This window comes from Colius striatus, chromosome 8 (assembly GCF_028858725.1).
Source record: "Colius striatus isolate bColStr4 chromosome 8, bColStr4.1.hap1, whole genome shotgun sequence".
NCBI lineage: Eukaryota > Metazoa > Chordata > Aves > Coliiformes > Coliidae > Colius > Colius striatus.
In genome coordinates, this window is record NC_084766.1 from 4,510,014 (window position 1) to 4,536,703 (window position 26,690).

The 26,690-nt window shown below is 43.7% G+C and overlaps 2 protein-coding genes across 7 annotated transcripts in view; both read right to left on the bottom strand.

Annotated features, from left to right (window-relative positions):
• DLG5 (discs large MAGUK scaffold protein 5) overlaps window positions 1-14,504 on the bottom strand; it is a 103,551-nt gene extending 89,047 nt beyond the window's left edge. Inside the window, exon 1 of the mRNA XM_062001618.1 lies at window positions 14,143-14,504. Within this exon, the coding sequence (XP_061857602.1) occupies window positions 14,143-14,443 (301 nt within the window). The 5' untranslated portion in view covers window positions 14,444-14,504. The remainder of the gene's footprint in view (window positions 1-14,142) is intronic.
• A 1,238-nt stretch (window positions 14,505-15,742) lies between these two features.
• Window positions 15,743-26,690, bottom strand: part of POLR3A (RNA polymerase III subunit A) — a 45,321-nt gene continuing 34,373 nt past the window's right edge. For 4 of the 6 annotated variants that reach the window (XR_009819174.1, XR_009819175.1, XR_009819173.1 and 1 more), the window contains one exon: window positions 18,407-23,521. The gene's annotated coding sequence lies outside the window, so the exon portion shown is untranslated. Of the gene's footprint in view, window positions 15,776-18,406; window positions 23,522-26,690 lie in introns of those variants that run through there. The other 2 variants (XR_009819171.1, XR_009819172.1) reach the window with 2 other exon arrangements.

The window sequence follows — 26,690 nt, forward strand, 5'->3', positions numbered from 1 at the left end:
GGGAATATCCAACAGGAAGGCACACGACACTCAGTTTGACATTTTTCACTGACTGTAAGCCCACAAATGCACTTTCTGCTCAAGGTCTCAAAATGTTAATACATTTCCATGCCAGACCTGCAAGTAGCATTTGAGCAAGGGGAAAACAAACCCCAGGGGTACTATGCCTAATCATAATGCAGTTGATTCACATTGTGAGCCATTTGCGTATCTGAAAGCAGCAGTAAAGATGATCAGTAAATTTGCACTACTGATTTTCCCCCGGTTATCCAAGCTGGTGAAATGAACTGCATTGCCCATGCATTGCAAAGGGCTTCTTGTATGGCTTTGACACTGTAGTTTAAAAAGTAATCACAAAATGGACTTATGTAATGGAAGGCAGATCTGGTAAGACATTCAGAGGCAAAGTCTTAACTTTAGGGTCATTAATTGAGAAATTTAAGAACACACCAGAGTTAGGGGTATTCATACACATCTGCAATTATGGATCACTGCATATCTGACCATGCCCAAGCCCCAGACTTTGGCTCAACAGACATCCTGACCTTTTATTTCTGTATTCAAACAGATATGCCAACACCAGATATATTTTACTACAGTGGCAAATAATACAACAGTATTGGTAAAAAAAAGCAGCTTTTTAAAATATTTTTTAGATGTGACAGGGAACTCTTTATGCAAACTGGTAATTATTAGTGAGGACAATCTCAGCTAACTTAATTGACTTTGTATCAAAGCACAGGGAATGCCACTGCAGAGGAAGGTCATGAAGCTTGCTCTGCTTCTCTCAGCCACCCACTGCACCTCTTGGCACTCAATTTCTATGAAGCTCATCATTGCTCCACCCATGCTACAAAGCAGAGACCCCAAGCCCAGACTGGCTGGTGTGCCAGCTCTGACCCAGAGCTCCCACAACACCTGAGCTGCAAAGCAGGTTGAAGCTGGTGTTAAATCCTACTCCCCAGCCTGAGCCTATGAAAGGTCAACTACTTCTGCAAACAAGCTCAGAGCTTAAACAAGCATATATAATTGTCTGTGATCTATTTTTTTCCCCCTTACAGAACTCTGCCTGATTTTCATCACAAAAGGAGTGTTTTTAATGAGCTGCCTTATACTTTACTAAGGACACATTGTCCACACCCTGCTCTGATCACGTATCGTTTTCCCTCTTCTCTATAGCACAAGTCCCCAAGTCCTTCAGAAGTGGTCGTTCCATTAACAGCACTCTCATGCTTACCTCTGCAATGTGTATGCCCAATTTTTACATAAGGACACTAATGCAGAGCAATTAACATCTGTAATGCTGGATGTTCATCTCAGACACCCACAAAGCGGCCGAAATTAAACTATACAGAAAGAGGCTGGCAAAGAAAGCTTCTCTCAAAAAGGTCTTTTTTTAGGAGCATTATTTGAAGCTGAAATTGTTTTTTATACCAGGACAAAATGAACATTCTTAGCTTAAGCATTAGCAAGTTCACCCTTAATGAAGCTCTTAATGTCTAGAAGACTTGGAGTAACAGCTTTTCCCTGCAATGGCACTTCCAGCCAAAAATGCAGATATGCACTGTATCTGATGGAGACGAAGGAATGAAACTTTCAAGGACTCAAAGTTTCTTTATTTAAACCTTATTCTTGACCTGAGAAAAGTTATAGAGAAAATTACATAAACACATACAACTATTTCCAGTAAAGACCTGTGTCATGTTTTGACAAACTCCATTTTCTGTTCAGAAGGCTGCACAGACACATATTTAAGATGCACTTAATGAAAACACTCACCACAAATAAACCTGCTGGAGCAGAAAGATGAACTTTGCTAAACCTCTTTTGTCCAGCATGACAGAAGAAAATAAGAACATTTTTAGTTCTTCAAGAACTTTCAAAAACCCTTTCAGGAAATGCCTAGCCACATGTATATCTTGCAATCCATCAGTCAGACACAGAGGATTCGTTACAACTCCCCAACATCCCACACCTGTCAGCTTTATTTACAAATGCTCAGAACTACTATGTTAGAATCAATTCCCAACATAAACATGGGAATGTGTCTTATGAAATTCCTTTGAATCAGAATGTATTCCATTTTGAAAAAAGCATTTCTTTTTGAGTCTCACTGAAAAAGTTGTCCTTAGCATAAGAATACCTCTCCAGGGAATGCAGAGTTATTTGTCCTATTCAGCATTTTCTTATGTGTTCATCTTTTGGAAAGCAAAAGTGGGGACCACAGCAGTGTTTCTTATTTTCTTCAGTTTACGGTGCTATAAAATATCCTACCATGGTTACAAACTCTATTTAAGATCACACTGCTGAGAGAGGTGGGCAGAACAATACAAAACCCCACATCCTGACTAAAATTATGCAGTATTAAACAAGGTTAAAGTAATCACCTAAAACAGTATAGAATCACAGGATCATAGAATAGTAGGGGTTGGAAGGGACCTTTAGAGATCATCTAGTCCAACTCCCCGCAGAAGCAGGTTCACCTAGATCAGGTCACATAGGAACATGTCCAGGCGGGTCTTGAAGACCTCCAAGGAAGGAGACTCCACAACCCCTCTGGGCAGCCTGTGCCAGGGCTCCCTCACCTCAAGAGTGAAATAATTTTTTCTTATGTTTAAGTGGAACTTTTTGTGTTCCAGCTTCATCCCATCACCCCTTGTCCTGTTGCTAGCTACTATAGAAAAAAAGAGATGTCCCAACCTCCTGACACTCACCCTGTAGATATTTATAAATGTTGATAAGATCACCCCTCAGCCTCCTTTTCTCCAGACTAAACAGCCCCAGTTCCCACAGCCTTTCCTCATAAAGGGTGTATATTCTGTTTCTTCACCTTTTAAAGCATACAAGTTTGCATGTATGAATAGTGCATATACATAATAGGTCCCCTAACACCACCATCATGAAAGGACACCGAGTGCTCAGTTGGGAAAGCCAAGAAGTCTGGCTTTATAAACCATCACAGGCAAACTGCAAAATACATGAGGACAGCAGATAATTGAGAACAGAGATTCATCAACCAAATGAGCCTCCCCTCCATAAGTTAACAAAGTTCTGTCGACATTGTTAGGGAAGCTAAGCACACTTCCAGTGGCCTTCTGAAACAGATGCAGGAAAGAAAGCATTTTTAATACTAAGAATTCCACAGAAAATGCAAATGCTATTCAACATCTGATACTAGTTAGAAGAAAAATCAAAGGCAAAGGTCTCATGATCTGATCTGCAAGGTCAGAAATCCTGAAGCCCTAATGATCCAAAGTCACCTTCTTTCACTGTCATAAGACAAGCAAATTACTCTAAAACCACGTTAAAGCTCTAATCATGGTCCACTAATTATCTTTCACAAGCCATTGTTTCACTATACCACGCTAGAAACTGGTTTTAGCAAACACTGTGGGTTCATATCTTACACAACCATGATAATGTAGGCAATAAAGCTTTAGCAAAACTTGAATTTGGGGCTGGTTTGGGGTTTTTTTCCCTTCATTGTGCTCTGAAATACACTGTAGGAATAAGCCAAACTGGTTTTATACTGAGAACTGGTCTTTACATGTGGCATCTACATTTATATAAAGATATGTTGGTTCCACTAAAAAAGTGTTTCTGATGACAAAAGCAGCATGGACTGAAAATTTCCACGCACAAAGGTACACATACAAATGTATTTGATGAGATGAATTCACAGAACCTTTTATGTGGATTCCTGACATCAGCTACTACAACCCTCAGATACGATCTGGCTCATGTGCCCGTGAGAAAGCTAAACAGATACCGAGCAAAACCAATAAACTCGACACTGTATTGTTGCAATGCAAACTTGCAGAAGGAGAAAAAAACCCCACCAATTTAACTTTCCAGAGATGCTGAGCAACAGGCAGTGCAGCCCCTTGAAATTCCTTAGAAGGGAGCAAGCTGTGCAGCACAGTATGTTCAGTGAACTGCTCATCACTGTAGCCAGGTAACAGCCAAGCTGCAATCCTTCCAGTTTCACCAGTTTGCCTCGACCTTCCAGTTATCACTGGGAAGGAAGAGATGAGGGGCCCCAAAAGAGTAAAAGCTCAGTACTAAAACTGTACTAACAACCTGGCTTTTTGTAGGATTTAATGAATTTGCACTAGTTGGCTCCAAATTTAAACTGAGATTTGACTTTCTAGACAATATAATTGCACATTCCCTGGCAAATGAAATTTTATGCAAGTCATAAATATCACAGAATATCACTGCAGATTAAAATCATCCAGAGATAGAAAAACAGCCCAGTGTTTACACATTGTGCTTTCTTCCAGTCCAGCACACATTACACAGAGGTTTCAGCCAAACAACATTGTACAGGACTGCCACCAACCTCGTCAGGCAAAGACTTCCTTCATCTATTTACTCTTTTCCTATTAATACCAATATGCTTGACATCCCACCAAGCCCTAAAAACCTGAGACAGAACATATCTCTGACCTCAGCATCCAAAACTGCTTCTGAGTGTTATCAAGGAACCTCCTCCTGCTCAGTCAAAACACTGCTCTGCCACTTGCAGCACTGCAGCCCACAGAATAGCCTCAACTACTGCAAAGATGCCTGAAAAGGAAGAAAGGTTCATGATCCAAGGTAACAGATGAATGTATTTGAACTATCAGTTAGTGTAGTGTACCTTGAAATGGTGGCCTACACAACTTCAAGGCCAGGCATCTAGGAAAAGAACTCACTAAGTATCTCAAAGTTCATGCAGGCAGCCTATACCAAGTCAGCCTCGTGTTACTCAATGGGGCAAGGAGGGGCTAAAGCCATTAAAGACCACTCAGACCCTTAACCTGAAGTAGTAGTCAATGCATCTCACAGTAAATGTCCTTTCCTAATATGCACTAATGGCAACCAGAAGCCTTAGAAACTTAAATTTCTCCAGGAAAAAAGAAAATGTCAAGTCTGCCTGCACACTGGCAGAGCAGCAAAGGAAAACTGTTGCAGCAAATCTAAACAAAGAAACAAACAGGCAGCCTGAGCAGCCCGAGGACCATTGCCACAGAAAGCTGAAAGGGAAAACGAGCTGAACAAGAAAGCAATATTTTTAATAGTCCCATTGAAAGGGGGGAAAAATATTCAACACTTGATGGTGAAAATAATATCATTTCAAATGAATTCCCTCTTGAGAATACTTCTTTTTGTGATTTCGAGAGGGTTTAGTTCTTCTTTTTGTGATTTTATTGTTCCTAAAATCCAGATTGTACCCACATAGCTCTTTCTGAGTGTAGTCCAAGTATATACATGACAATGCAACAGCTGAGGACAACAACAAGCCAGCTGATCAATTAGGATGGAGAGCCTACTGTTGTTTAAGGCTTGCTTGGTTGTGGTTTTCTTCTGGTTTTGTTTAAGACTTAAGCTTTTTGTAGTGTTTTTAACCACACCTACTTAAGTCAAATGTCCTTTAACAAACTGAAAGAGCACATCTGTTAAAAATACAACACACCCTACCTTCAATTAAAGGTTAAGCAAGCTCTCAAATAACATCACTCCTTCTCGTAAAAGCATTCAGAAGAGAAAAACCAGACTGGACATTCAGCACTATTTGAAAGATGAAGAAGTGAAGTTAATACCTGAATATTTTCCTTGTGGTGATGCACATAGACAGCCTCAAAGAAAACCTTCAGATAAGCTGATTTCACCACCACTAAATACACACACTTGCATACCACCTGAAAAACAGAACATCATCACCATCTAAATGCAAAGCAGGCCTTCTTAAAAATCACTGCAAATTTTCACAAGATCACGTATAGAGTGTTGAAGGGAACTCTAAAACTGCATAACAAGAAGCACTCCTGAAAAAGTCACTAAAACCACCCTTGTCAATCTGTCAAATTCTAGCTGAAGAGTTCCTAACAACTCCCTCTGACCCCTCTTTCTGCAAGAACATCCTCAGTGAAGAAGACAACCTGAAGTTGCTTCAAAAGAGCAAGATGCCATGGCTACCCAAGTCTCAGAAGTGTCTCTTCCTACAGTTGGCTTTCTCCTGTTGCTTGCTTTTGTGGAAAAAATAGCTACAAGAAAAACAGGCAAAACCCAGAAATAATAAAGGAGATAAACATACTTTTAGGCTTATTAAAAGAACATATGAACATCTGTGTAGCAACTGAGTGGCTGTAGTTGGTATTTTTTGATAAGGGTATTTACTACACCAGCTTTCTTTCCAAAAGTTCTGATGCTTTCAAAGAAAACCATAAATACACACACCTGCCAGCTCAACCATCTCGAAAAGAAAGGACATACTTGCCAAGCTAAGATTCTGGTGCACTAGCATCAACAGGACATAGCCTACCTGCACCAAGTGAGTCCATTTTACATCAACCCTCAAGGAAAATACCTCTTCCTACATGACAGCTATGTTTTCCCAAGCTACAATCTCCATTCTGAGCACTACTGTGAAGCAAACAGCCACCAGCCTCACCTCCCAGGGCTCAAGCTTACAAGCAGTGCTTTAATGAAGACATTGTCTAAGTGAAAGATCTCAGTATGTAAGGCCTGGATCCTGTCAACACTTGCACATGCCTAACTTGATGCATATAAATGTGGATTACTCATATGCTGGAAGGTAACTGCATGAATAATAAACGTGTTCATGAATCAGCAACTATGTGCAGGTAGAATAAAAAGGCAAGGTGAAAGGAGAGGGGGCACAAGAGACAAGCAAGTTGGCACAGCAAAGGCTCCCAACTAGATTTTTAGGAAAGCTAACAGAGAAGTTTAAAGAACATTGTCTTTGAGGGTTTGGGGGTGGAGAGTTTCTTAGTTTATCATCCAGACACGCAATTCATTGTCAACTATGTAAAAAGTCTGCCAAAAAAACAACCCTTAGGCTGCCCCTCTTCAGTCAATCCCCTCAGCCCTCCAGCTGAAACCCTTAGTGGTTTTATCTTCTCGCTTGCTTGCTTTCTCCAGCTACAGGAGAAATCAAACCAATATGGTCTATTTAAAATTCAATTCCTTTACCAGCCAACCCAAAAGGAAAAAAAAAGGGATTTTTCTAAAATACAAGCAGCAGCTCTCCAGAAGAAAATGATTAATGCTGTGAACAAGCAAACTGCTGAGCAGCTCAAACCAAGAATCGTGAAATTAGAGGCTTCAAAGGTCATGATGAAGAAAAACATGCAGACTACATATATAAAATTGCCCGTTTCCAACTTCATCCGACAACAGTTTGTGTAAGAAGGGGCCTCCACTTCTAGAAAGTTATTCTATATTGACCAGTAATCAAGCATTGTCAAGCAAAATATCCTTAAGTGTTCACCCCAAGGTGCCAAGAGCTTCCATCAGCTTCCTCGAGATCCATCAATTGTAGGGGCTCTGCCTGCTACCACCTCAAGCCTGCAGATTGTGGAGGTCAGATTCCTCTTGCACTACAGCTTACGAGTGCCCAAGCTTAACCTTCCTTGTTAGCTGTAACAGCAAGGAATGCTGGTATTACCACCTGTCAACTACCAACGTACCTGCCAGTGCATCACAAGCTATGGCAAGCACAAAACACACCAACCCTACAGCTCTAACGTTCAAGATGCACTAACATCACTCTTCTCAGAGGACAGCACCTTACTTCTGTGCTTTCATTAGAAAAGCACTGGTTAGCGTCGAGCCAAAGCTCAGGCAGCAGGACGTCGCCAGCTCCTACATCACAATGGCTCAGTTCTAAATTAGCACCATTCACAACAAACCTGCCAGGGACTTGCATCTTGAAGGTCATAAGTGAGGTTTCAGCATTGACTAGTCCATACAACTTGGAAGCCTAGATGCCTCAACTTCATTACTACAGCTCTTTTCATAGCACACCATACGCAGCTACAGGTTTTGCCATCTCGATCAATACCATGAACACTTCACATCAGGAATTGGTTTTGCTTTTCTATTTGCACAGCATTTTAAGATTGTTTATATAACTCCCTCTCCATGAACTAAATGCCTAACACCCAAAACATGGTGGGGACTGAACAGCTCTGAAAGATGAAACCTCTGTCCCTGAGATTGTACAATATAAGAGAAAAAAGGTGAAAAGTAGAGGGAATTAATCAAGGCTTCCTGGTATCTTTCCAGTGACTAAGGCTTTGAAAAAGGAACTCCAATGCTATAAAATAATGGTCAAAATAACAATTAGGACTAAAGGGAGAAAGACAGAGGTTTTATGGAGCAAGAGAAGCTAAGCAGCAAAATGAAAGAAACAAAGAAAAGGGGGGAAAACCCAAACAAAGCAGTAAAAGCAAGCAGTAAAGAAAAAACCCCACACAAACAAACAGAAGAACACTCAGCTCAAATTTCAAGCTGCTAACAGAACTGGAAAGCCCACAGTCACTACACATGTGGTGGCTGTGGTCTTCACTATCCAGACCAAAGGTCCAAAAAACTCACAACAATCAACACTGGTTAAAGCTACAGGACAATAGGGAGGCTGAGAACAGTAGTTAATATCAAGCTAAAGAACTGAAACCTCTGAGACTGGTAATCTTCAGCTTTAACAAATAACTAAGGAGCTAGTTACTGAGAGTTGTTGGCCTGTCTTACTGGTCGTATCTGAAAGTGAAATTTCTTCCCTTTCAGAAGACTGGGAGGTAAGAAGCTTAAAGAACCTTTCAAAAATGTGCATGTCTCCTCTTTTCTGTAATTTTGTAAGACACCAAGTCCTGCATGTGTCCAAAACAGCTGGATGCACTGACACCACAAACATCATTATTGTTCACACTACCCTGGTGAAAAGTGTGTCCATGAGTTTATTGAGGACAGCTTGCTTTCCACTCCCTCCCTGAGCACAGCAAAAATGTAATTGAGAACCGTCACCCTTGGGATCTGTGAACTACTAAATAAGACATTTCCTTCTTTGGGATTAAGAGCCTGCTTCCATTCACTTACTGTTAAGACATTTCATTGGGAATACTCCTCCAGACACTTGCAAGAAACCTCCTGCCCTTTTTTTCCTAGCCTGACAATTCCAAGAGGTACCACAAATCTGAGAGCACCACACAACACAGGCACTACAAAACTGGCACTGAGTATTTTATCCAGTTAAATCACTGCTGAAGACCTGTACTTCTCCTAGTGTGACTTCTGAATGCTGCCTGCTTTTTCATCTGCACAGTTTAAGAAATCTTGCAACAAGGGCTGTGAAGCTACCCCTGGGAGCTAATAACAGGTCTGGAACAACCCAGACACACTGCTCTACTTCTCCCACTCTTCAATTTTCAGCGACAGAACAGAGTGTAAATTGTACTTAATTGCAAAATTGTCAGTTCAGTCCTTGAGTCAGTTAATTATGCTTTTACAATTCTGCCTCATTCTCCCCTCTCTATTTTCCTAGGGAAGGCACGCTTCCTTCATTATTTCTTCTCTTCTCCAAGCATTTCTACTGTCTTCTTCCCCTAACTCACCCTACAGTTTCCTGAGCCCCCACTTCTTCTCACTTGCTCCTACAGGACACCACATTCCACCTCCACATCTCACACCCTTCCTCCATACAGTCTCTCAGCTCTAGTTCTCACTCCTGCTCATGAGTTTCTCTCACCAGTCACCACTTGGCGGGGGACGGGGCAGAGAGGGCTCAACACACAGGCCCCAGCACCAGCCCCAAGTAGGCATAACCCAACTCCTCAGGGACAACCCTGGAATTGCTGCATCTCCTGTGGGTCTCCTCAGTAGTGTCAGCAAGACAAATGGGTTTCAGCTCTCCATCTCCCAAACTCACACATTCAAGGCTTGCCTTGGTGTTTCTTTTCAAATATGCCAAAAGACTCTGCAATATTTCAAAGTAAACTCAGTGACTTCCAATCCAATATTGTCTGAAACAACTCTTTAATAAAGCAGAGGGAGGAAGCTGATATAATCCCTCTAGAACTCTATAAAAGTTTGAATTCTAACTTTTTCCTACTCCTATAAATGCCCACATTTACTTTTTGGACTGGAAATTAACACTAAATCTCTGACTAAACACAGGTGGAAAATAAATCTTATTAAAAAACAGAAGTAAACTTTTCAAAGTCCATCTACAACCATCTTCTTTCTTTCCTATCCTCTTAAAGACCTTTTTAAAAACGCAATCAATCTGGAACTTTAAGTTTATAACTTCAAAAAGTTCCAATCTTGAAACAGTTAAATAAAACACCTTGGAAGCCTAACACACTCTGCTTTTAAAATCCAAAATGGTGCTAAATCCTTCTAGTAAAAAAGCCATTATGTTACAGTGACACTCACTGATTGCTGCAGCTGTATGGGTACAGAAAAATAGGGGACCAACACCTAATGTTAAAGGAAACTGAGAAACTAGCCATGAAGCCAGTAGTAAAGCTTTTTAAGTTCAACAGTCTACTCAGCTTGAGCATGAAGTGCTAGGAGCACCTTTGTAGCCCCAACAAGTACATCTCAAAACCAAATTCCAAGCTTGACAACCAAACCTGCTTTCCCAAATATCCCAAATACACAAGTACAAAGCTCTACATTATCTGAAGCACTGTAGACTAGTTTCATTAGATTTCTGATCTAGACCTTTAATTATACTTAAATTAAAATGCATCTTTAACAGTACTTGATACTTAATAGTATACAATAAAGTCTCTTCCACAGTGTTTTTGTCTTGGACACATTTTATGTCACAAAAGATCACACTGTATCAACTATAAAAATTAAATACCTGATTAAAGAGAGATCTAAGAGATAACCAAATGCTCAGAAGTCACTTTTTGCCTGTTATTCTGTCAGAATCCAGGACTTTCTCACACACACACACACACACACACACACACACACACACGATGGAGGCAATTTGCCAAATCAAGTATTTAACAAGAATCCATCAGTTCACCTCAAAATAAATAAATAGAAGCACTTGGCACATTACCTAAAGAATCAGTCCCTGTGCAAAGTACCGAGAGATCTTAAATCAGCCAGAGAGTCACTTTCACATGGACAGAGACAATTTCTCACAGAAACGTTTACACAGCAGTGTAAGGCAGTAACCAAAGGTCAAGAACTAAAGTCTCCCAACATGACTAAGTCAAAGCAAGCAAATCGCACTTTGTGTAGCTTCTGCTTTGACAGGAGGTGGCTTTCTGATCGATTTTGCACTGTTAGGCATATTACTCTCAAATTAGGAAACAAAACAATCTTAGAAACATACATTTTACTGAAGAAACTGACACCCGTAAAACCACGACACAGTTTCAGGTTTAAAGCCAGCAGTTAGAAGCTAATACAGAAGACAAAACACACTTAAAACAAGCCTGAATTGGGGGGAAATTCTGCACTGAAAAGAAAGCTCTTTATAACACACAGTTCCCCATAGTGCCAGTCTTCTGGCAGGTCCTAGGATCCCAGTTCTTTCCTTTTAGAAGTCACACCAATTGTTTACTTCTCTCCATGTTGTATCCGTAAGTGGCTAAATACATATAAAAGTGTCAGCTCTACATTGTCCAGACAGCCACAAGAACTGCTGGTAACAATAACAGCCTGAGCTCCCATCCCAGTTTACGTTATCAACCGCCTTCACAGTCTAACAGGAGGTGACATTTAAAATGAGAAGGAAGAAAACACAAAGCAAAGGCATATAACAAAGGTATAAAATAGTAGTCATTAAAATAAAAGCAGAATCACTTGTGTTAGTGTTGGGAGGAGATTTTTACGTTCAATTCTGCAATTTTGAGAATTACCTTCCCATGTCTCTCACAATAGCAGCACAGTGACAAAATCATTTAGGGAACACTGCTACCAGAAGTTATTGGTTATAAATCATTTTCCCCTCCACTGAGCATTCAGGGGATGTGCTTCACATCAGCCTCTTCTTCCAAACAATACTAAAATTAAGTATACCACTGTCATGTTTTTTACCCCACACACAAATGCTAATCTAAAAAATTTCATTCAGCTGGATAGGTTCATTTACAGAGATGTTTAAGACACGTCTTCTCTGCCTTGAAGAACAGAGGCACTTGATGGGATATATGCTGAGGACTGTTTCACTTCAGTGTTTTAAACACAGAATCTGCCATTTCACCTGGCTACAGTGTTTACATTTGCTACTACACCCAATGAACAAAAAGGAACTTGACTCATTCGCCTCCAATATACCCAATGAAAAGGTGTAAAACTCCTGAATGACAGGAGAAGAACAGATGGATGGTCAGACCTCCTACAGGGAAATATCAGAGCAAAACCCAATTACATCTGTACACAGGTTCAAACAAGAACCTCTCTACTGGAGTTGTCTTCAGATATTAACTTTTCGCCTAACACATCCAGAACTGACCAGGATCCTTCAGTGGGCACACAAGCAGCCTCATGACTAGTTACTGAGTGAAATCTTCAAGGAAGAAAAGTTGGAATATCTATGACAATGTTTGAAGGTTCTGTTCCTTTACCTTCCTATGTGCATGATGGTTTACTCTTAAGCTCACTGTCAGCAACCTCCTTGCACATTAATCTATCAAGGTGTTTATCACACAGGAGACAAGCCCACCACTCCCAAAGTTAGCTTACTATTGAGGAATGAAAGCCATCAGATTTTAAATCATGCCACGTCAGGGGAACATCCTTCCCCACATGGATGTAATTTAACTCTGATCAGGCTCAGAAACCTGTTTGGTCAAGAAGGATATAGCTCATTTTGCCAATTGAACTGTATTTTCTCCTTGAGAGCTCAGTATTGCATGACATTTTGCAACTGCAACTTGTATTTTGGAAAGAAAAACTATTACTATATCCACCACCTATTTCATTTTGCTTGCCATCCATGTTCTACACCTTTGTTTTTAAGGCTGAGGAACATTAATAGCCCAGTACCATTAATGCATCTTCTCAGTAAAGCAAGACCAAGCATTAATCTAATCCTACATAATGGGTCTGGTTCTGAAAGGCAGTGACTGCCCTCATCTCCCATCGATGTCAGATCACGTAGTGTTACAAGTGTTGAGCTCTACTGTTCAATCCATTTTTCCCCCCATCCTGTGAGATCCTACTCATCACAAAAGGCCATTCACTGTAATACATTGATATGAAACAACATATAAGACCCTCGCTTTTTGTTTACCAAACTCCTTGCATCAACAGCATAATTCACACGAGGGCAGAGTACACAGTACAACTGCACATGCAAGCACTACCTTCCAGACAGAAGCAGCTGTTAAACGGCTTTATTTTCTTAAAGAAATGGCATAGCTTGTAAGAGCCAGGAAGCCCTCTCGATGCAGCCCCTTATGTAAACAGGCAGTCGCCCTGCAACTCCTAAATCTGGAAACCAAACCTGAGAGACCCCACATTTCTGAATCAGTCAGCTTGGACACGCACTAGAAGAGAATACACAGACAAACTGCTTAGTCTGTATTACCATTTACTTCAATAGATGTATTTCCCACCTAGAAACACAAATGACACTTGCAATACCTTGTGTATTATAATCTTTTCGTTTTTATAAATCATATTAGAGAGTAATAGTATTCACATAAAAGTAGACTGTGGCTTGGGAAGACCTGTGGGTCAAAGCAGAACTTAGTTGAGAAGAAGGTTTACACGGGTTTCTTTTCTCATCAGGATTGACAATTAACCCAATAGTTTTCCTGTGTTAACCACCAAAAGAGTTACAATAACACTACCTGAAACATACATACGTTTGTCCGGAAAAAAATAGCTACAGTATTTATTGAAACGCACATCTGCTGGAGTGCTGCCAGCCAGCCTATTCCAGCAGACTGGCTGCAGGGGGGAGTTCCACAGTTTTGCCCGGTCAAGAAGCGACTGTTTAACACCACCGGCGGTCCCAGAGAAGGAAAACCCCTTCGGGTACGGTTTTCTCTAACTCCCAACCGGCACCCGGCTTCAAGGAATGGGAGTAGCGGCAAGAGCCAGCCTGGGGTGGCTTACTCGCAAAGGCACCGTACGCCAGCCGCGTCACTTCTCGGGGACCAGCACCAGCGCGCTCGGCCAGAAAAGAAAGGAAAAGGTTCGGGAGCACAAAACGAGAACCGAGAGCACAAACACGGGAGAGTTTTCGCCCACCTTCCCCGCCCGGAAAAAGGAAGACCCTCGCCGCAGCCGCCCCGCTCCTTTCCCACCCGCTACTCGGCGGGGGTGGGCGGGGGCAGCGGCTGCCCTCCCTCCGCCCCGCACCTTCCCCGCGCCCCCACTCACCGGCCGTCTCGGCCGCCGCAGGCGCCCCGGCCACGCCGTTCAGGTAGAGGATGGAGAGCAGGTGGGGCTGCGTCTTCTCCAGGGCCACCCGTAGGTCCTGGAAGTGGTCCCGCTCCTTGGCCAGCAGCAGGGCGATGAGCAGCTCGGCCTTTCCACCGCCCGCCGCCTCCAGGTCGCGCAGGTCGCGGGGACCGAGGGCGCCGGCGGCCTCCAGCAGCTCCACCACCTTGTCCACCTCGGTCATGGCCTGCGCCAGGCTCTGGCGGCACTGGGCGAGCAGCTCCTTGTGCTTCGGCTCCATGGCCGCGGCAGGGCCGCCGCCGGCCAAACTTCGCCCGCCGGGGCCGCGCTCCGCCGCCGGCGCCCCCGGGGGGAGGCGCGGGATGAGGCGGGGCGCCGCCGGCCGCCCTCCTCCGGCCCCCGGCGCCCCCGCGGCGGCCCCCGCCGAAACTTCGTCCCGGGGAAGAGGCGCGGAGCTCGGGCAGGACCTGGGCCGATGGTGGCTTTGCCTCTTCCTCCTCCTCCGGGCCGGGAGCCGCCGCCGCCGCGGCGCTGCCCCGCAGGCAGACGGGGGGCGCGCCGCCCGTCAGGGGCTGCTGCTCCTCTTCCGGCTCGCGCCCCTCTCGCCTCCTTTCTGCTCCCCCCCGGGCGGACAAACAACTTCTTCTCCTGCTCTCTGCGCCCCGGGGAGGGGGAACCGCCGGGAGCTGCGGGAAGCGCCGCCGCCTCCCGGCCACCTCCCACCCCCCCCCGCGGGGCAGCCCGGACAACTTCTCAGCTCCGCTCGCTACAGGCCACACAGCCGCGGGGCGAAGAGGGGGGTGGAGGGAGACGGCTTCAGCTGCGAGCGCCTCCTTTCATTCGCGGGCGCACGCAGCCATATTGGTTGCACAAGGCTGCCGCCTGCTCCCAGACGGAGCCGCGGCAGCGCATTGCCCGCCCGCTCCTTTCCTCGCCTCCCGCCGACGCGCCGCAGCCTCTCCCCCGGCCGGCCCGGCCCTGCCCCGGCCGCCGCCCGCCAGTCACTCAGGGGCTCCCCCCCGGCCCGTGGGGAGCGGAGGCGGGGCGCCGGCACACGGGCGGGGCGGGGAGGGCCGGGCGGCTGGGGAAGGGCCCGCGGCTCGCCCCCGCCAGGTCTCGTCCAGCCGCGGTGCTGGGCGGCCTACGGGAGGCTTCCCCTTCTCCTGCCTCCGGGAAAACGGGGCTCGGGCGGGCGGGATGGGGAGCACGACTCGGCGCCGAGTGTCTGGGCGGTGAGACAAAGGCTCGGCAGCGGCGGGGCGGGCTCCTCCCCGGCGGCGGGGGCCGGCGGCTGCCGCTCCTGGAGAGCGAGAGCCCCGCGGGAGCCGCCGCCTGTTGCCGGGGCCTCTTCCAACCTAAAGATTTATTTCATCCTAAACCGGCAAGAAAAAAATGCAAGCAAAACATCAAAATAAGAGCAGAGCGTTTGGGGCCGTGTCCGTTACAATTTACAGAAATGAAAAGTTTGTCAAGCGAAGGATGTGAGCATTAGTACAATCTCTTGGCTCCTCTTCCCCCTGAACCGAGATTCATCGGCGTTTCGTCCAGAACCAGACACCAGGTAATTCAGCAGGGGAGCAGCGATGTGCCTGGCAGCAGCAGCAGCAGCTGGCTGTAATTGTTTAGGAAAAAAAGAGTAACAACTTTCGTGTGTGAAGGTAAATAGTCTGCCAATGTCACTTGCACCGAATTAATTCACAAACAGCCATGGGAACAGACTGCAGCATGACCACAAGCAATTATCATCTTAAATTCACATTTGAAATGAAAGACTTGTAGGTATGTTCCTGATACCCTGCAGAAAAAGCAGTACCAGTGTTTGTGCCAAACCCATTAGGCCTAGTAGTAACTGAAATGATCTGAAAGGCTCCATTTTGAACACTTGTGTGCTTTGTTTAGTGTCCACAGAGCTACAAGGGAAACCACTTGTTCCCTAAAATTTTCTGTTAATGCACCCACTTGGAGAATTTAGGTGCTGAACTGAGTTTCAAGTCACGTTATGTAGTGGATCAGGTGCTGATGCTATCCCTCATAAGTGAACATAGCCATGGGCTGTGGGCATATGCATGGCATGTGCTCTATTAGTGCAGGCAGATAAGAGAATGGAGTTTTCTCAACCTTAAAGCCATTACGTAAACAATAAGGGAAAGTATAGCATGAATTGGAAACAATAAGTTTTTTTCACCTTTGGTTCATTCTTGCTTATGCTCTTGTCGATTCATTTATTCTAGTTTTGCATCTATAGTGTTCTTCACGACTTTGCTTGCTAGACAAAATACACAGAATCAGCTTTGTTGGCTAATACCTAATGTAGAATCCCTACAAAGATGAAATGCTTTTGCAAGAACATCAATGATCATAGAATCTCAGAATGGTAGGGGTTGGAAGGGACCTTTAGACACCATCTAGTCCAACCCCCTGCCAAAGCAGCTCCACCTATATCAGGTCACACAGGAACATGTCCAGGTGGGTCTTGAAAACCTCCAGAGAAGGAGCCTCCACACCCTCCCTGGGCAGCCTGGGCCAGGGCTCCCTCACCTCAACAGTGAGTGAGTTTTTCCTTATGTTTAAATGGAACTTTTTATGTTCCAGCTGCTTTTTCCATCACCCCTTGTCCTGTCACTAGATACCACAGAAAAAAGTGCTGCCCCAGCCTCCTGACACTCGCCATTTATATACCTGTAAATATTAATGAGATCCCCCCAAGCAGTCTCCTCCATACTAAACAGCCCCAGTTCCCACAGCCTTTCCTCATAAGGAAGATGCTCCAATCTCCTCAGCATCTTGCTGGCCCTGTGCTGGACTCTCTGCAGCAGTTCTGTGTCTCTCTTCAGCTGAGGAGCCCAAAACTGGACACAGGACTCCAGACAAAGAGTCTGGAGGAGTCTCACCAGTGCAGAGTAGAGGGAAAGAGAATCTCTCTCCACCTGCTGCCCACACTCTTCTAATGATGGCTCTTACCAGAACTGCCCAGACAGCATCCTGCCCAGCTCCACATCAATCCCCATGCTGACATGGGAATTCAACATGTTGACTTTCAGAGAGAGCATCTTAGGCTAGCAATGCCTATGTCTACGAAACCTGAGACATATATGCAACAAGATGGGGATGTGGAGACAGAAAGTGGGGTTTCTTTTTGTTCAGTTTTGAATCTTTTCTTTCCAAAGAGAACAGGAGAAACACTAGTGTTTCCGTGCAGGAACAAAGTCTTTCCTATACAGATAAAACATGCCAGGCTTAAGAACGTTTCAGAGCTTGGGAATGACTTTCAAAAGCAGCAATTGGAATCTGAAAAAAAACAAGCTGGGTATCTACTTGACACATCTGCCTCTGAAAATCCTCCCTCTGTAGATTTAAGATAGGGGCAGCAAAATACTTTTAAGTTTCTTGCAGAATTTTCTGTGGGAGCACAGGATCACCCTCTGCACAAGAATTAGGTTTCAGCAAGCTGCAGTCCTGCAGGTGAAGACTGTTTTTGTTTTAAGCCCATATATCTGTCTGTGCAGTATATGAAATGCCAGCAAATTCCACAACATTACCTACAGTGTCTATATAAAAGCAAACATGCAAGCCTTTGAAAATATTAAGCTCAGAATCAAGAGTAGCCAGAGCTGGATTCAACCTTTAGTACACAAAGATTTTGTTCCTGTAATTGTCAAGACACTATTTTATTGGACAATAATCATCATGTTTGTGTATGGAAACTCAGCATCTGTCAAACATTCACATCAGAAACTAAAGAGATTCAAATTCAGGTAATCCAGCACAGCTCTCAGGGTAAAAGTCATTCTTCATACAGATCAGAGAACTTTAGGTTAAAACTAAGAAGATGCTGAACATCATGACAATCATGCAGGAAAGTGAAAGAGGAGAGACGAGGAAAGGAGGAGGAAGTAGAGAACAAGAAACAGAATGGCAAAGCCTACCCACTTTCAAGATGGGTTTCAGTAAGATAGCACAAAATGTTGCACCTGCAATGGCAGAGACGGCACCCAGCAACTGTCTTGCAAAATCTTTGCCTGCACAAGCTGTTAGGTGGTGAGATTTATACTCTACCTTGGTCATCCACATCCTGAGTGACACTACTGTATTACTTGAGCTTGGTATTTTTCTGACAAAACACCCTTTAGAAATACCTGGGCTTTAGATCAGATTTCTTATACTGACTTTTAACAGGACAGTAGTCTTCTATGCAAAAAACCCCCCTCCCTCCTTCTCAAATACTTCCTCCTTCTGTGCACCTACCCACCTACTGCTGCCTCAGTCACAGCAGCAGCTCTGCTGCTGCAGTCCTACTGCTAAATCCCCTGCTCAGTGTCACTGATCTGACCCAGTCAGAAATTCCAGTGGCCCAAAGTAGAGAATTTTCCTTAAAAATAACAGAAGAAAACTCCTAATCCTTAAATACATGGGAGACATTTTCTTTGCTTCTTGCCCTTGGTCTCCAAGCCTCGTTGGCAGCCACGTATGCTAGCAACACTTTTGTAATGAAAGCTAAGCTGCTCTCGTAATCATATGATTCAAGCAACTAAAGGCTTAGAGAATAATATTGAGATTTACAGCGAGTTAATGGAAGCTGACAACACTGTGGATCCTGGGAAGGAAGATTATACAATCTCCAAGACAGGTGTATGAAAAATACAAGTGATCATCGAGTTAAGATTAAGAGCTGCCTAGATAGCAAGTGAACACCTGAGGGCTTTGTGAGAGGTGTTCTATGAAACACTTAGCACCTAAGCAGTTCTCAACAGAAGCTGGGTTTTTTCAGGCTGTGGCAACTGACAGACAATTAATTAACATCTGCAGGATAAGAAGGTGCTCCTCTCATGGGCCAGCAGATCAAAAGATCTCATTCACTCATAAAAATGGGGAAAAAACCCCCATCAAACTCCAAACATAATGTAAGCAGTCTCAGCACTGCTCAGGCAAAATACTTCACCTGGTAGTATTTGTCTCCAGGAACCAGCTCTGCCCATGAACTCTGAGGTCCTCAGCACTCCTGCTGCAAGACCAAGGGAGCTGCTGGCAGACTCTCACAGAAGCACAAGGATCATTTATCTTCCTAAAAATGTGCAACCATGAACTCCAGGAAATGGTTTAGCTCTTTCTTAAGTGAGCTCCTATGACACATAGTATGAAGGAAAGCAGACCAGGGGATTAGATTGCTTTTTTATTCCATAGTCTTACAACTTCTGGGTTATTTTATCTTGCACTGCATTAGGCTGTTTTCAGATAGTAATTATTTTGGCCCATTCCCACTCTCGGCAGGGGCTGAACTGGTCATTGAAATTAAAAGGAAGAAGATCAGACAGTTATTCCAGTCAGCTTCAAGAGGAAAAAAACCCACTCTGTCTGCTGAAGGTTTTAAATTTCTCAAGGCTGTTGATAAAGCAAATTTTGAGTAACTGTTTTACTTAAGTAACTAAAGATTTGCCTGTTGAAAAGAGGAAGACAAGCCTTCCTCTGGGGCAGAATACCTGGCAGGAAGGCCAGGTGTTTGTTTGGGGATGCCAAAAGAAGAAAAGGGTAGGGAAATTTGCTCCTCCTGGAGCTGTGAATATGCACAATCACTTCTGTTTTTCAGACAACTGCATAAAAAAATCAGGCTGGAAAAGCAAACCAGCAATACTAGAGTGGTGATACTACAGGACTAAGAAGATTTCAGCTTTTGTAGAGGAGACACCCTGCAAACACAGCCCAAGTACCCCTGTGGTTAGAGCAGAACTGGGGGGGAGTGATTGGATTTTCTTGGGGAGCCTGGGCTGGCTTCTCACGTGGTTAACTTCTACAAGCAAGCATATGTGAAACAGCCCCTTTAAAAGCTGTTGCTTGCAGTTTGTTATTGGTTTAGTTTCTAGGTCAGTTTTCAAGTCAAGCCAAGTGAGGCTATTTATACCAATCATTTGCTTTTACTTCTTTTAGCACTGATGAGATAAAAGCAAATGCCTGCCCTAACCATCCCCAGGTAATTCTATTAACGAGCCATGCACAAGCTGGGAAATCACAACAAGAAAACCCAAACTGCAGTCGAAGGAGGCAGACAAATGCAATGGCAAGGACTCCAGAATAAGCCACAGCAGTTTAACCATCATCATTGGTTTTGTGTCAGCAATGAGCATTTTCAAACTGGATTTGAATCTAAAGGCTGTTGAAGAAGGGAAGGTTGTTTCTTATGTCTCATTTCATATTTGAAGCCTCAGATCTGCTAAGAATTACATCTGTACTTTTAACAAGGAGAAGTTCTCCTGCTCACAGACACGCAAGTGTTGAGGAGTTCATTACACCTCAACTAAAAGCCAAGTTTTTCAGGGTCTCAGTCAATGAAAGGATGTAGGGATTAATCCAAGACTCTTTGGAGGTAACAGTGATCTTCCCCTTGATTCTAAAGGGCTTTGGTTCAGATGCCTTGCTCAATTATCTACCAAAACACACAGGTTTTATTCAGCCATCAGAAAATGTAATATGTTAAAAAAAATGCATAGAGGGAAGTTGTTTTGAAGGAATATAATTGCTGTCAGACATTAACCCAATGGGTACAGAATGAGCAGAAAAACATCTCATCATGCCTAGCAGGCAGACATGGCAGAGCAGAGCTTTAGAAAGACTCAGGGGCTTGCAGTGACACAGGAAACACAGACACATAAAAATGCACTTTCACAGATGGTGAGCACAGAGCAGTGCTTGAATTGTGGACAGACGGCTGGACTTGACAAAAAAGGCTCCTGATGCTAAATAGAAGCCAATCCTTGAAGAGTCCAGGGCAGTCCAGGTCACTGCAGTGCAAGTCCCTGGAGGTCCCTGAGGAAATAGGTAGGTATTGCTGCAGCTGTGGTTGCCTGTGCTTCTCTAGGTACTGTGCCACACCTGATTTTTCACACATGCCTGAAGAGCTCATCCCTTCTCCAAGGCTTAAGCTAAGAGGGGGAACAGAAACAGCAACCCAGCTCCTGAAAAACCACAGATCTGCATATGAGAAGACCAATACCCAGATTTGGTTGGACTCCAAAAGCTTATCATGCATGGACACAGATGAGCAGGATTGTGGGGAGCATCCAGCTGGAGGGGATTATCGTTGCTTCATAATGAAATGCACCAGCATTCTGAATTCATCTGTTTTATGGGTTATAGGGACAAGCATTTCTAGTGTACTTCCACTGCATAGAGTTTTACTAGCCTTTGCAAGAAACAGACAAACCATATATCATCAGGAGGTTAAAAAACATGCTGGTCTTTAAGCAGATGCTGTGTGTCATACCCATAGCTAAGAGTAACTGTTGTTTGACAGGGATCCATTGATTGCTGTTTACATAAACATTGCATCAATCCCATATGCTTCTGATCTGAGAAGAACTTTGGAGTTTTACCATCGCAGGATATTGCTTGGGTGGGAGGGGGGAACTAGTTTTGTAAGAGGTAAACACAAGACTGGGATTACAGTGAGAATAAAGACAAAAAGAAAGTCTTGTACAACTTGGTATCATCAGTTTGCTCAGGCAAAGCAGACTATGAGCCAAGATGCAACTCAAGACTGAGGAGTGCTTAACATAACAAAAATCCCAGGCTTCACTAAAATTGGTTCTGAAAACAGCAACTAACATGAAGTGAAATAAGTCCTAAGTTACACTCTAGACTAGAAGGTAAAAGGAACAGAGTCTCTGTGCCAGTCTACATGCCTTGGCAGGGATGGGAAAGCCATCAGAGGCTTCCGGAATGAAATAATGTCTCAGCTTGGCACAGCGGCAGCTGCATTACCAGCTTCCACAAGGTTTGGTCATCTAGTTTAAAACAGAGCTACAAATCTTCCACACATCTCTATTTCCCCACTCACCCCTTACACAAATGTAAAACATAAACATTCAACAATTCAAGCCAACTAGCACTTTTTAAACAGAACATGCCATGGAAGTAATTTAGACCTTAAATTATTAGAAATTGAACAGCAACAACAAAAAACCCAACTCCCAAAACAAAGAGAAACCCCCCACCTCAACACTAAAGAGAACATATACAGCAGAAACAGAGCAGAGTCAAAGTCCTGAGCAGCATAGAAACCCTAAAAAAGATTCAGGTTAAGATGACTCTTTGTGGATCAAGTCTGCAGCAGTGATGTTTAGAGAAGTGTTGTGCAACTGTTTGGAACTTACCAAGATGCATTAACTGGTAGGAGTTTGATGGATAGAAATAGTTCATATAATGCATATATCAAAGCTCATCCAGTTCTGCCAAATTCAACTTCTCTAATTGGTTTCCAGGGGACTCAGATTAAGCCCCAATCTGGTAATAAAAATACTGTGCAAAAGGAAAAAAAAATGAAACAAAAAGTCTGCAAGCCTGCTAGGGAAATTCCACGAAGGATAAATCCACTTCATCAGCCAGGCAACTCAAATAGTATCCTTTTTACCATGGGCTATTTGTACTGTTAGAATATTTTCCCTTAACTCATTCTCAGAGCTGCCATCCTTCCCCCTCCAACAATATTAATGGCAGCAAAGAGCTTCATTGCATTGCCCTCCCCTTTTCCTGCTGAAGCCAGTGATGTCTTGCAGCTGACTTGAAGAGCAGCAACTTCTGGCCTTTCTCCTCTTCCTTTGGAACATGAAAGGCTAAAAAAGACTGTGAAGGCAGATGCTAATGACACTGGCTAATCCACACATCCTGGCAAGAAAATCCTAGCAAGACAAGTACATGCCATTTACCAAACCTCTGTTCAGCACGTAAGTTTCCACAAGCGCAGTCCCTTCACTCACCTTGATGATTCTATCATCTCCTCTCAAAACCATGTTGCTAAGGAGAGACTATTATCATTTAATAGATTGAATCTAAAGTACAGAAAGCCTAAAGATTTCCCCAGGTCCTACAAGTGTGCAGCAGCCTCCATGTGCCACCTACGTACCAAGCTGCTGTGCCGATCGTTGCTTCTCCTCACTTTTATTCTCAACAGAATCCATCCAAACACCAGCATGGGATATAACATTTGTGTCAGGTAAGTGGGAAGGACCACTAAAGAGTAAAAGTAAGTGGAGAATTAAACAGCAGAATGGCTTTTAGTGCTGACAAAGAGCCCCATGAAGCAGGGTTTAAAGCACGGATATGTTTCCTTGTATAAGAAGACGGTCACTTCTTTTGAAAGTTAGTTGACCACAATTGTAATTTTGATGGCAGTAAATTTCCACATCCAGATGTGCTGAGGAGATATTTTTTCCTTGAGTGGTTTAATTATCCTCCAGGCAAAGGTTCACAGTAACCTTGCATGGCTGAGTTGAAGCCAGCCAGTGGCACAGCCTCGTTGATGTAGCGCTGCTGCGGGGAAGCAGTGTCACCAGCACTGACAGTCACTACAGGCCCAGAAGGGAGGAATCTGTGTGAGAAACAAGGACAAGGAGAAATAAACAAATGCAAAGGGGTACTGGAAAATTAACAACAGTGGCATAAGTCAGAAGAAATAAATATCTTCAAAAAGGAAGTTTGAAGGAAGCCTCTGATGTAACTGCGAGATACCTTCATGGGCTGGAAATGTGAAAGAATGGCACATGGGAAAGGGAACAAGTTGTTGTGTGGGCTTGTCAAGGTACCTGCACATACAGCAAACATTGTAGCACCATTGCCTCAGAAAAGGGCAGGAATTGGGGTAGAGTAAGGAGTGAAGTGTGTCCTTCCCTCCAGCATGTGCATGAAAGAGATCCCCTGCCCACTGGGCCCTTCAGCAATGAGTCACACAACATGAGGGCTGGTGCTCCAAGCCTGCATCACCACACAGTCAAGGTCACCTTCCTCACTCCAAAGACAATCAGCAGTTTGCAGCAGAGATACTGTAAATCAGCCTGGCTCAGAATCTCCTATCTACTAACCAGTTCTTCTCATAAACAAACAAAACCCTGAATGATAAATCAAGTTGAATAATTTTTAAACCTCACACCTAGTTGTGCTGTTTTCTGGGATGTCTGAAGTCTCCCACCACAGCCTCACTGTTGCTTTTCATTCTTAGCAATCAAGTTTGTTTTCCTTTTAAAAACTCTTCAGAATTCAGCCTTTAAGGGTGCATGCAGCTAAAATTGCCATATGTATTGAAAGATAAGCCAGCCAACACCTGCTTTCACAAAAAAAGGAGAATAAAATGCCTGTGGTTAATAACCCAGACACCTGCTGCTTTCCTAAAAGCTTCGTTTCTCAGGGTCACTTATCTATGGACTAAAATCCTCAGTACTATCCAGATTTGAAATCAACAAGGTCATAGCAGTGTAGTGGCAGACAGTAATTGCAAATAGTTGTTTTTCTATGTCCAGTTCTGGGCTCCTCAGCTCAAGAGGGACAGAGAACTTCTGGAGAGAGTCCAGCACAGGGCCACCAAGATGATCAGGGGACTGCAACATCTTTCATACGAGGAAAGGCTGCGGGAACTGGGGCTGTTTAGTCTGGAGAAGAGGAGACTGAGGGGAGATCTTATTTATAAATATCTAAAGGGTGGGTATCGGGAGGTTGGGGCATCCCTTTTTTCTAGAGTAGCTAGCAACAGGACAAGGGGTGATGGGATGAAGCTGGAACACAAAAAGTTCCACTTACATATAAGAAAAAACTATTTCACTGTTGAGGTGAGGGAGCCCTGGCACAGGCTGCCCAGAGGGGTTGTGGCTGCTCCTTCCTTGGAGGTCTTGAAGACCTGCCTGGACATGTTCCTAGGCAACCTGATCTAGGTGAACCTGCTTCTGTAGGGAAGTTGGACTAGATGATGTCCCTTCCAACCTCTACCATTCTATGATTCCATGATATAGAGCAGCTTTCCTGTTCAACTCTTAATGAATTATCCATGTGATCTTCACAGACCTTGTAGCCTCTCTTCTCGTGGGAGGCTCAACATTAGGAACTTAATTGATGTAAATTCTGTATCTGAGCCCAGTAAAAGGACTTAAGACACTATTAAAGACTCCTCAAATAAGGATTTTCAAGGAATGCTCCTGATCTAGCTGCAGGTATCAGCACTAAAAGACAGATTCCTGTTTGCCCACAATTACAGACACGATCTTCCACACGGACTGTACCTGAACCCAACACGCAGAGCAGTTTTTACATTTAACTGGAGTGCAGTGCTGTAGTTAAGGAGCTGCATTTGTGCACAGTTGGTTGAAAGACAATTATAACAAAAAAGACTTAATAACTGAAGGAAACAATTCAGAGTTATTACTCATTATTAGTAGTCATCTAATGAATGAATGGTGATTTAACCATCACTTGTCACAGCCAGTGACAGTCATCTCCAGTACAAATGACAAACACACATCTTTTTTCCAGCCATTTCCATCACTTCAGTAAGAATCCACGTAGATATTATGAACATCTGTGTGTCACTTTACCTAGCTGGCACCTTTCTGTTCCCCTCCCAGATATGAACTTCAACTCTACTCTGCTTCCCGATCTCCTTGCTTATCTTAGCTTTCCCTGTCTTTTCAAGCTTTCTTCCCTCCATCTTGAACACCTGCAGAAACCACCATATACCTGTGCAACATCAGTCACACCTACTGTCATTGCTTCCAAAAGGAATGTGCAATTATTCCTATCTTACAGGCTTGGACTCACAAGACTAACACCTTCTATTATGTGATGAACACAATGGCTTTACATACAACTAGAAGAAACTGGTGAAGGCAATGCTGTACTCAAAGCAGCTCACTGCCAACAGAGTCTCTGAGCATAGCCAAGCAGTACAAAGTTCTTGCTCAAAAGACCACTGTGCATTGAGTTACAGATATGATAGGAACTAACAAAGCTCCAGGCACCCCTGGAGCTTTCGGACAGTGAAGTGGGAGCCATTTGTCAAATCTTGCTGTTTCCAGCTGTCTGTACACAAAGGAGACCACCTGTTTCTTATTATTTTCAGTCCTAAATATTGGCATCTTGCATCTCTCAGCATCACCTTCAAGTGTTTTTAATACAGCTTTGCTTTGGGGTTCTGCAGCAACTGAAGAATGTGAGATGCTACCCAGCACACTGCCAGAACTTTATGCTTCAGAGAAGCTCTTGGAGCTATATTTAAGTACTCACTACAGAGAATGAATGCAGATTGTAACAATCTCTGCTGCATGGAAAATGCTGTGACAAGACACGGCTCTTCACAGTACAGATTCACTGTTCTCCCACTTGCCAGGAGCAACTCGCTGCATTCCCTTGGGAACGACTACAGACTTCTCCTTCCTTCCGTGCTACTACTTCTGTTTGGTTGGGTTTTTTAAGCCAAATGGGGTAAAAGATCAGCAAATCCCTACTAATTCATGAAAAAGCATATCAGGAGCCTGTTTTCTCCTAGTTAGGAAAATGGATTCCTTTAATCTCATCCTCCATGTATATGATTTAACAGGCAACCTTCCTTCTCATAGTTTCACTTCAGCTCTGATAACTGCAAAAAAACCCATTTCCAATAAAAAAAATCAAGATTTGCTATGCAAATACCTGCTTTCCCAAAACAAAACGCTGCTCTCTAGTGGAAGATGATGATATGATCTAATTTCACTCGAAGGAATGTTTTCCATTTTTCC